The sequence below is a fragment of the Psittacula echo genome (assembly GCF_963264785.1).
Source record: "Psittacula echo genome assembly, chromosome: 16".
NCBI lineage: Eukaryota > Metazoa > Chordata > Aves > Psittaciformes > Psittacidae > Psittacula > Psittacula echo.
The window spans coordinates 6,344,815-6,355,647 of NC_137752.1; the positions used below are offsets into that span (position 1 = coordinate 6,344,815).

The following is a 10,833-nucleotide window of genomic DNA, read 5'->3' on the forward strand; positions in this document are numbered from 1 at the left end:
GGCACCTACACTCTCCTGCTGCTCTGTGCAGAGCAGGGAAACCCAGAGCTGAAAGATTCAGGGTCTAAGTTAATGATTCCTGGGGTGCTCCAGGACACACAGGTACTTCATCGTGACTCCCCGTACTGCTCCTCCCAAAGTTACCTCTTGTACCTTAGTGGCTCTCATCTGGAGGATGGAATAATGCTGGGCTTTGTCCAAATGCAGGAGAGGAATAGAACAAATCATCTTTTGCTTTCTATAAATACATCTCCATACTCGCTAGTTGTCAGCTGGAAGAATACTGAGTGTATTGAGCACAGTATGAATCGTAACTTCAGTTTTAACTTGAATTTAGAAAGTATTTCTGCTAAGTCAGATCCAGCTGTAATGAGCCAATAGGGAACAACTGGTATTACACAGCTTGCAGAGCTCCACTGAAGGGCAGTACATGCTGTCTGCACGGAGCTACTGCAGAGCAGGGCACCAGAGACCTCTGACCACCCTTGGTTCCCTGGGGAGGGGGGAAAGCATCCTCTTTTTTTAGTGAGTCAGTGTACTCATGGGTGAGTAGAGCCAAGAACCAGCCTCTTCCCCTTTATCCTCCCATTTAGGGCACTTTCAGTTTTATTTCTTGTGTATCTTACACATCAATCCCTATTACAAAGCACTTTCCCATCACTCACGCCTACTCTGGATATAACTATTTCCTTGCACTGCTTTGTGTAAGCTGTGTTTCCTCCAGCACATCCTTCTTTTAGTTTGATTTTGAGCTCTTCAATGTCTGAAAGCAGGGCTAATAGAAAGAGAATGCCTCAGGACAACAGAGGGAAAACAAAGTGGGTAAGTTCTGCTGCTCACTGCAGAGAACAAACAAATCTGCAATCCAGTGACTGCAGCTCTCCAAGGCGCTACTTCCTGCTGCTAAACAATTTGGGGATGGGGTTTGATATCCGTTAGCAACCTCATGTTCCCAAAGTCACCAGGAATCTTGGCACAGCTTACTCCTGTTAATGAACTGTTTTGCAAGGCTTTAAGAAAACAACAGAGCCTGTCACTGGAAAACTGCCTCCCTGCTTCAAGTCATCTCAAGGAAAAGGGTGGAAGTGAACTGCAATTAACCTCCTTCCTACTGCTGTCCATCACCCTGTCAGCGTGTAGCTGCGTTCCTGTGCTCCACAGATTGCTTGTGGACGTTCCCTGCATCGCACGCACTCAGCTGTCGGCAGCGTGGGCTGTCTCCACGTCCGGCTGAGGAAGGTCACTGCCATCCTGATGGCCCAACGTTCTCTCTATCTCTGCTTGCACCTTGAACTGACAGCTCCAAATTGCACTGCGTACATTCTGCAGGTTCCACTGGCTCCTCAGGAGAGCATCGTCCAACGTGAAGACACCATCGCGTGTCCTGCGCACTTGTGTGCACACCGCAGACGACTTCAGCTCCAGACCAATCTCATGAACTGTCTTCCGGAGGTACTGCTGGGTCTCATGCAAGCAGTGGATTTCTACAGGGACAGAGAGGTTCCTTCAGAAGCAGCAAAGTGTTGGCAGACTCAGACCTTGTCTGTTAATGCTAATCAATCACAGTCATGCTGAAGAACTGGTGTGGTAGAAGAGGCTGTTCAAGGGGGACTGTGATTTTCTGGAATACTTCAGGGTGTCCTAACCACCACCCCCCCCCCCCAAAGTGAATGTTTTAGAAACAAATCCATAGATACAGGAGTAATGTGGAAACTGAGGTATTTCAAAGGGGATAAGAAAAGGTACCTCTTTAATAAGCCAGTTTGTGATGAGTAGGAGACTGGCTGCAGGAGAGCAAACCCTGCTTTAAAACCAAAACCAAACCAACCCAACACTAACGCGTTGCACTGAACCATTGGGATAAGGAAGAATTTTGTTTCAGAAATAAGAAACTCAAGTTTTGCTGACTTATTTGCTATAACACATACTCAGGCTTCCCCGTTATATATATTTGGTACCTACCTAGCTGGAATTCTGGAGGTGCAAACTGGAGGCATCGGATTGCTGTGATTATGGGAGGGCTTTTCCCCATGGGGCGAATCAAGCCTCTGACAGCCAGCTCGTAGGCCTCTTGTGTTTTCATATCAATGTTAGAATGCCTGGAACAAGACAAAAAGGGAGCAGCACTGACACTGAGCACTTCTATTCGATGATATTCAAAAATATCCCCAGCCCAATAAAGCAGAGCTGCAGGTTTTATTCTCAAAACTGTGTGTTGAGGTTTTGCACACATCCTAATGGTGTCTGTACTGTCACAGTGTAGCACAGCTTGAGAGGGAGGTACTGGGTCAAGTCTGCAAGATATTTGTGTACCCATTGATGCAGCTAATGGGTCCTAAAATAGCTGGACATTCAGGATACAACAGGGACGCTTAACTGTGACCTCTCACCACAGTACAGAGCACTCTGTACTCTTCTCTCTGTTCCTGTCTAGCACTCCAACCTTTAAAGGCTTTGATTATGGCAAATAAGATCATCTCATTTGTTTTAAGGACCAGCAAATGGCAGCTGGATGAGGTCGGCTGCATTTCCCCACTAGATACCTACATCAGCAGGGCCTTATGATTTGTTCCTTGAATGACAGCGAGAATCCGTTCCAGCTTCTCCCTTGTGATATGATCTGCAAATAGAAAGGTAGAAAGGAATCTCAATTATCCCTCCAGAAACTGGGAAGAGCCAGCGGATGGAATGTGCCGTCAGGTATGGCTGCTCCTTCTGCAGGCATCAGACCAGGCTGATGGGAACTGCCAGAGGTGGCTTTAGCAGAGTCACTTCTGGCTGCACCATGGGGATGCACAGAGCAGCAGTGCTTGACCACAACGGCAGGAATCATTTCTTTAACTCATTTCAAGACCTTGGCTCCAGTTTTTCTTATCAGGTGTTGAAGAGTTTCACTCGACAGCTTCTAACCCCTATCTGAGTGATTTATGGAGAGCTCCAGCTCCCACGCACTCCAGCAGCAACCACTGTGCTCAGGACTCATCCTGGCTTTGTGTTGTGGTTGTATTTACAAACAGGTGGACTAACACCTCACCCTGCACGTGGGCTGCGTGTAAATGTAACGCCCAGAAAGCAGGTAACCCTTCAGCACTGTAATTTCCGGGTTAAATGCTCTACAGGCAGCACACTCTTTGGTGCTCGGGTTTTGGTAGTTTTAAAACCACATCAGTTCAGTTCCTTACCAAATGTCGTCTTCTCCACCAGCTTCCCTGTGTCTGAGAAGTCATCAGTGGCTTTGCCGAACAGCCCACCAACAGTGTAAGCCTTGAAGGAAGGCAGAGCGCAAGGGATCACAGAAATACTCCAAGTTATTGAGCAGCACTACTGTGCCATGCTGCTGTGAGGAGGTGCAGGCTACAGCAGCACCCTCTGCTCATGTGAAGGATGAAGTTCTGGACCCTGAAAAGCTCTCAAAAGCATTGATGGGTTTGAGACTCGAAGCAGAAGGTCCAAAGGCCCAGCTGGGCCCTGGGGCAGGAATCAAGTGTGTGATTGCCCTCGGATATCTGAGGCTGTTGAGAGCCAACACTTACCCTGCTCAGGTGGCAGTTGTACAGGTCAGTGAGCAGCTTGTTCCCATGGCCTATGCCAAGAACTGAAACACAGAAGATGGGAACTCATTATTCAGCCACATGGGAAGGTACTGATGAGCATTCACACAGTGCTGTTAGGCTCACACTCTTCTGCCAGCCCTGGTCAGGGCCACCTCTCCTTAAGAAGTCACATTTGAGCTGTGCAATCAGCCCCCCAATTACCGCCTGTCATTAAAGCTACGCGGCTGTAACCAGGGCTCTTCCATCGCCTCAGAACCTTCCACCTCCAGCACAAACGCTCAGTGACGCCGTTTCAGGAGCGCAGTGTCCCCAGCAGAACCCCATGTGCAGGGGGAAGGGCTCGCTCCCATCCCCTGCCATTGCTGGGGTCTTGGTGGATCTTCCCTTCCGTGTTTTAGCACAGCGGGTTGGGGCCGGGGGTACCGCAGAGCCATGGCCGAGCGCCCGCTGCCTCCTCCCCACACGCGCACCCATCACCTCGCAATGCTCCTGGACGGGACTCACCGAAGACCCCCGACGCCTTCACGTCCAGCCGGTGCCCGGCTCCCATCTTCAGCCGCCCGAACCGCGGGCCTCGCACTGCAACGGACACCGCGTCAGAGCCCGCCACCGCGGGGCTCCCACGGCCCCCCCCCCGGGCCGAGGCCCCGCTTACCGAGGGGGTGCTGGGCCAGCACCGGCACCATGGTGGGCACCAGCTCGGTGGCGCCGTCGCGGCCCGGGGCCAGCAGGAAGCGGACGCGCTGCGGCGGGGGGGGGAGAGGCGCCGCGTTCAGCTCTGCAAGGGAAGCGCTCGGTCAGGGACAGCCGGTAACGGGGGGGGGGGGGGGGTCCCCGCCGCTCGCACCGCTCAGCAGCCGCGTCTCCACCGCGGCCCGGACGCGGTCCCACGCCACCCCCGCCGGTTTGTACACGGCGAAGAGCCCCGCGGGCACCGCCGCCGCCGCCATTGCGCGCTGCCCGCCCCGCCCCGGTCGCGCAGCACCGACGGGAGCTTCCGGGGCCGGGGGTGATGCTGCCCCTGCTGCTGCGGCGGGCGGCGGCGCGGGCCCCGCTGCTGCGGGCGGGTTCCGGTGCCCCAGGCAAGTGCCCCCCGGTCCTGTCCGCTGCGGGCAGCTCCGAGGCCTTCCGGGCGCTGCGAGCCCCGGGCCGGTTCCTTACCCCCGCTCCCCGCAGGCAGCGCCGGTCTGAGCCACAGCGAGCCGCGGGCACGGCGAGGACACGGGGAGGAGGAGGAGGAAGATGAGGGGTGCTACCGGCTGTACCCCGGGCACATTCCCACCAGCCCGCTGCAGAAAGCGCTGCTGGCGGCCGGCTCGGCCGTCATGGCTCTGTATGACCCCTACAGACACGGTAAGTGCAGCCAGGGAGCTGCTTGAACCCAGTGCCCTTGGTAGTGTGCAGCGAATCCTGCCCCGGTGTCCTGCGTGTTTCTGTTGTTCCTGCTGTGTTGGGTGAGACATTCAGTAATGCAGCAAGCACAGAGCTGCGGAAGAAGGGGCTGAGGGACCCCGAACACATCCCAGTGATCTCCTGACTCCCTGCGATGCCACCCAGCCCCATCTCATTCCTCCTCGGTCCCTTCGAGGCCTCACGCCTGCTCCTGCATCCCTCCGTGCAGGTGGCACCATGGCAGAGCCTCCCTGAGGCTGAAGATCCACGGTTTGTGTGTCCCTGCTTGGCCTCAGCCTGCTCCTGGCCGGGGTGTTCATTGCCCCATTGCCTCACCTGCCAGCCAAGGAGAGGGGGCTGTTGTGAAACCAGCTCTTGGGTCACTCTCTGCTCTCTCTTTCAGACATGGTGGCAGTGCTGGGGGAGACCACGGGCTGCCTGGCCCTGCCCAACCTGCGAGACAAGATGAAACATCACCCCGAAGGTTACCGCATCCTCCAGTGCGTCCCTCGCATCCCTCCCTGGCCCTGTGGGTTGTGGTGGGGAGGGAGACACGAGGCCCAGCACGTTCCTTGGGCCCTGTGAAGGGAGAGCACAGGAGTTTGGCAGCTCTGAGCCTCAAGTTGTTTGCTTTACTCCATCACAAGAGCCCTGTGGCAATCTGAGGGGTGAGAGCAGCAGCAGCAGCTGGGCCCAGCCCTGTTTCACGCTGTCTGTTCTGCTTCGCTGCTGGAACTGGCAGGTGCCAGCACAAGGAGATGCAGCAGCAGGCGCAGGGGAGGATTCCATGGATGCTGAGCACTGATAAAGCCCCACCACATCCATGGGTTTCTCCCCTGTGCCTGCTGCTGCATCTCCGCATCGGAGACTTCATCTCCACTGGTCTGCCTCCTCCTTAGACACCTCCCTGCTTTCTTTCCTGGTGCCTGCAGCATCTCCGCAGGCTGTGAAACGAGGCCACTTCTCATCTTCCTTGTTAAGACTTGATCACTTCTGTTTCCATGTCTACTGGGACTTGTTGAGTGCAGCAGGGCTGAGGGCCAGGAGGGACTTCATGAGCCTCTTATTAACCAAAATCCTACTGCTTGTTTGCTTGCCTCTCCCTGCTCCTTATTACATATCAAGGCTGTTGCTTGTGTAGCGGTTGGGATGTAGGAGCTGGGGAAAAGCTGCCTCTTGCCCTGTGTTTGTGCAGAGCAGCCTGGTCCTGGCTCCGGACACTGACCCAGCAAAGCACATGGAGCACCAGGATGGGGCTGGGACCCAGGGGAACTGCCCAGGGAGAGGGGACAGGAAAGGCACCAAGGGCTGGGGAGGGAAATGCCCCCTGCTCCTTGCCCTGTGTGGTTCCTTTGAAGCCCTGGCTGCTTTGCAGGGACACCGAAGGGCTCTGCTCCCTGCTGGCTGCTCTGGGGGCTGTGCCTGGCCAGCAGCAAGGTTTCAGTGCAGAGGACACCCGTGTTTCCCAACCCGAGTTGCTGCAGGGGTGCAAGGCGAAAGCTCTTTTATTGCCCAGGCTTCAGGTAGAGCCTTCAAGTAGTTTGTGTGCCAGCCTCAGCAGCAGGGATAAGGACGGTGCTGCCCCTGCAGGGAGCAGCCAGGATCCATGCGAGGAAGGAGAGTCAGGCAATGGGGTTTCCAGGGGCTCCTTTTCTCCAGGACCCGGATATGGGTTCATTGAGCTGTGTTTTGCTTCCAGGGAGCGTCCCCGCATCCGTCTCTCCACCCTGGACATGTCCTGGCTGCGGGGGCTGCCGGATGGGTCGCTGGGCCGGGAGTACGTCCGCTTCTTGGAGGACAACGTGAGTATGGGGTTTGGAGGGTGCCGAGGGCTGCACTTCATTCCTGGGAGCACAGATTCGCTTTAGAGGGAGGTTGGAGCAATGGAGGAACCTGTGGGGAACCCTCCAGGAGTGAGGGACTGGGGAGATGGGATGGATGCTGGTGTTGGGTGACGCTGGATTTGTCACCAAGGAGCAGCCCTTGGGTTTTGTCTATGTAAATGATGCTTCCTCCCATCACTGGGGACTGGGAGTTGTGCTGATGGAGGGAACCACTGATGATGATGATGATGATGATAACGAGAGAGATAAAACCCAACAAGTGATGCAAATGAAAAACAATTGCTTACCACCAACCGATGCCCAGCCTGCTCAGTACCCAGTTTATGTTCCAACTATGACACCATATGGTGTGGAATATCCCTTGGATCAGCTGGGATCAGCTGTCCCGGCTGTGTCCTTTGTGCCTCCTCAGCCTCCTCGCTGTCAGGGCAGCAAGAGAAGCTGAGAAGTCCTTGACTTAGTATAAACACTACCTAGCAACAACTAAACCATAAGTGTCAGTTCTTGTCATCCTAAATCTGAACCACAGCACTGTACCTGCTGCTAGAAAATTAACTCTACCTCAGCCAAAACCAAGCCAGACTCGAGGTTTGGAAGGGGCTGGATTGGACCTCTTTGGATTTGCAGAAGGTTTCTCCAGACACCCGGATGCCACCCAAGTTTGTGGATGATGAAGAACTGGCGTACGTGATCCAGCGGTACCGAGAGGTCCATGATGTGATGCACACCCTCCTGGGCATGCCGACCAACATGCTGGGTGAGCAGCAAGGGGCTCGGAGGGCTGCAGGGCCAAACCCCACGGTGGTGCTGGGAGTGGGGCAGGCTGGGCTGGTCGGACTCCTTGCTCTCAGCCCCATTTGGTGCGTGAGGAGGTTTGGACCCACAGCGCGGTGCCCCACTGGCTCCATGGTGACCGAGAGGCCATGGGAAGTCACCTTTTCCCTGCTGGGAGATGCTCAGCCCGAGCCGAGCCGGAGGTGCTGTTGATGGGTGTTTGCTGCCAGGCAGGGCGGGTGACACAGGGCGGGGGGACCACGTTTCACAAGCTGTGGTTGAAGGCAGAAGCTGGGGGTTCCGGGTTGTTCCTGATCTGCGCAGTGCCTTGGCCTTTGCCCTCGTTTTGTCTCTGACTCAGTAGCAAGTTGCAAGTCAAGCCTTGCTGGTGCCTGTGGGAACTGGCACATCAGGGCCCCTACGCAGGCTGTGCCTGGGCCCTGGCAGCGTGTGGGAAGGTCTGTCCTGTCCCAAGGGACAAGGAGAGTTGTGTGCGGGATCAGGATGCAGCCAGTGCATTGCTAAAGATCTGCAGGGAGCCCAGAGGTGTTTCCCAAGCTCATGGGACATCGATGAGGCCCTCAGTGCCATGGGTTAATGGTGGCCTTGGCAGTGCTGGGGTAAAGGTTGGACTCGATGATCTTAAGGGTCATGTCCATCCTGGTCGATTCTATGGCTGCGGGGTGCTGCTCCCGCGGAGGCCCTGAGCATCCCTCTTTGGTGCGTGATGCACAGCAACGCTCATCCTGGCACAGGATGAAGCCATGGGCAGGCTTGGGAGGCATTCCCAGGTCCTGCCATGGAGGCAGAGGGTACGGGTGCGTGGCCACCCTTGGGAAGGGGCAGATGGTGCAGCCTGTGCTGCAGGACCCCATGGCCCTGGCTGGCCCTTGCCCCCGGTGCCCTGCCTGCTCACAGCCTCTCTGCTCCCTCCCAGGCGAGGTGGTGGTGAAGTGGTTCGAAGCCGTCCAGACGGGGCTGCCCATGTGTGTCCTGGGAGCAGCGTTTGGCCCCATCCACCTCAGCACACGGTAGGCACTCACTAGTGGGCATGCGCCAGCCTGGGGGATGCTTCCCGGTGTCCTCTGGGGATGCAGAGGAAACACTGCTGAGTCTGCAGGGGGGAGTCCATCAGGGATTCTCTTGTGAACCTGCTGCTCTGTCCCCACGGCCCAGTGACAGCAGGAGCACGGCTTGGGCAGAGCCTGGTGCTTCATCTGCTTCCAGCACTGAATCTCTTGTGCTGGGAGGGGCAATGCCCAGGCCTGGCTGCCCTTGGCTGGGCAGGTATTCATGGCCAGCAGGACCCTCACCACACTGACGGCCATTCCCTGCCTGGTGGCCCAGCACAGTTTGGGCATTGCAGGACCTGAGTTCTGGTCTTGGGTTTGCTGCTGACCGTAACCTTCCTGGCACAATGTCCTCTCCAGCGCCTTAGTTTCCCCTGGGAGTTAAGCAGGAGGGTACGTGGGACCCGTGGGTCTGGCACCTGCCTGCACTGGGGAATTGGAGGAGGGAATCCACAACAAAACATGGAAATCAGAGCTGTCACCTCCTATATCGTTTGCTCCAGGAAGCTGCAGGTCCTGGCCACCGAGCTCATTCCCTGGGCGATCCGGAGCGGGCGCAACGCCAGCTGCATCCTGAACGTGTACTACGAGCAGCGCTGGGAGCAGCCTGTGGAATCCCTGCGGGAGGAGATCGGCATCTTCCCTCCCCCGGCCGTTCACGTGTGAGAGCTCAAGTACGGGGAGGGGACAGGGGATCCCTGTTGGCAGACAGCACAGTCCCTGAGTGCTCCATCTCCTCCTGCCCACGAGCACAGCGTGGCTCTGCTTCCAGCCGCAGGGACCCGAGGGCTGAGGTTTCCCTTGCCAAGAGGCCAAGTGACAAAACTTGCCTCTTTTTGCTGTTGGTGACTCAGTAGAGGGATGCATGGCAAGGCTGGGTTGGTTCCCATGGCAGCAGTGCTCAGATACTGATGCTCCAAAACGTTGGCATGGAGATGGAGCAGAGCTGATTTACAACACACTGCAGCAATGCTTTGTCCTTCTGCAGCTCCAGGGCTCTGTAGGTAAATCCCTTCTTCCACTTTCCCTGGGAAGATTCAGGCTTAAAGTCCTGGGGCTGCCCTGAGCTGGAGCTAAAGCAGTGATTTACAGAGCAGCCCAGGGGCAGGTTTGGTGTATGCAACAGGGACATCCCATCTTCTGCTGGTGCCTAAGTGGTATCTTGATGTGCCTCATGCCTTGGAGATCAGGCAGTGTGTGATTGCATGCCCACAGGAACAGGCAGGGAAATACCTTTGGATATTATCCCTGCTGGATTGGCTGTTCAAGAGCTGATGCTGATCTGCCATGTCCGTCCCCCCCCCCATCAAAAATGCTGAAATCCACTTGCTTGTGCTATGTTTTCGGTAGGAATCCTCCCTTCCTTGGCCAACAAAATGATGTGATTGGGAATAAGGAGCTGAATCCTGAGAGTGCAGAAACAGCAGCTGCTTGTGCAAGTGTCAGGGAGCTGATTGCTGTCTGGGTTAATTAAACAGGGCTCCCGCAGCACAGCACAGAGCTGTGGGATGCAAGGGCACAGAGCCACACAGCCAAGGGCTCTTTGTACCTGTGGGTTTGCTGTCGAAACTCCGTCTTGCTTAATAAAAGCCAGTGTGGAGCTTGTGGTTCCGTACTCGTCTCCTTCCACCCCATCTCCCTCTCAGGGGAGATGTGATGTGGAACTTCACCCCTTTCTGGCTCCAGCAGAGTCTGCGGTGGTGGGTGATGGCTTGGGTGCATGGCTGCACCGATGGGGATGGGACACAGAATGGGCTGTGGGGATGCATCTTTCCAGCTGGGGCAGGAGCAGGGGCTGACTGCAGCCAGGGTTTTGCTCCCTCCCAGGAGGCTGAGCAGGGGCAAAACTCTTGGGTTTAAGTGCAGGCACTGGGATACAGGGGCTTGCTTCCTTCCTGCACCCCCAACTCCCTGTTTTCACCTTCTTCCATCCCTGTCCCCACCAGCCAGACTTTGTGTTTGCTTCCAAAACCAGGCTCATGCCTTTCTTGGCCTCTGGAGTTGTTTCAAGCAGATCATAAAGGATCTCATATAAACACATCCTTCAGCTGCTGGTAAAGCACACAGCGTAGTGCTTGTGCTATTGCACTGCTCGAGGTGAAAGAGCCATTTAGTCCTAAACCAACCCGGAAACGTGCTATTCTGCAGCAGACGTGTGTCGGAGCTTTGGGGTGATTAAACCGAAGGGCAGCAAAGCTT

At 55.9% G+C, this 10,833-nt stretch overlaps 2 protein-coding genes across 2 annotated transcripts; one reads left to right on the forward strand and one right to left on the reverse strand.

Annotated features, from left to right (window-relative positions):
- Window positions 1-563: 563 nt before the first annotated feature.
- TRUB2 (TruB pseudouridine synthase family member 2) lies at window positions 564-4,510 on the reverse strand. Its single transcript, XM_080630987.1, has 8 exons — window positions 4,402-4,510; window positions 4,210-4,332; window positions 4,059-4,133; window positions 3,534-3,595; window positions 3,183-3,264; window positions 2,548-2,620; window positions 1,963-2,099; window positions 564-1,484 (listed from the first exon to the last, which is right to left on the reverse strand). Exons 1-8 carry the CDS (start codon window positions 4,502-4,504, stop codon window positions 1,195-1,197), a joined length of 945 nt encoding a protein of 314 aa, XP_080487113.1. The 5' UTR covers window positions 4,505-4,510; the 3' UTR covers window positions 564-1,194.
- Window positions 4,511-4,520: 10 nt separating this feature from the next.
- On the forward strand, window positions 4,521-10,220 carry COQ4 (coenzyme Q4). The gene is made up of 8 exons (XM_080630986.1): window positions 4,521-4,640; window positions 4,735-4,907; window positions 5,350-5,446; window positions 6,646-6,748; window positions 7,418-7,547; window positions 8,502-8,595; window positions 9,138-9,296; window positions 9,985-10,220. Exons 1-8 carry the CDS (start codon window positions 4,567-4,569, stop codon window positions 10,106-10,108), a joined length of 954 nt encoding a protein of 317 aa, XP_080487112.1. The 5' UTR covers window positions 4,521-4,566; the 3' UTR covers window positions 10,109-10,220.
- The last annotated feature ends 613 nt before the right edge of the window (window positions 10,221-10,833 follow it).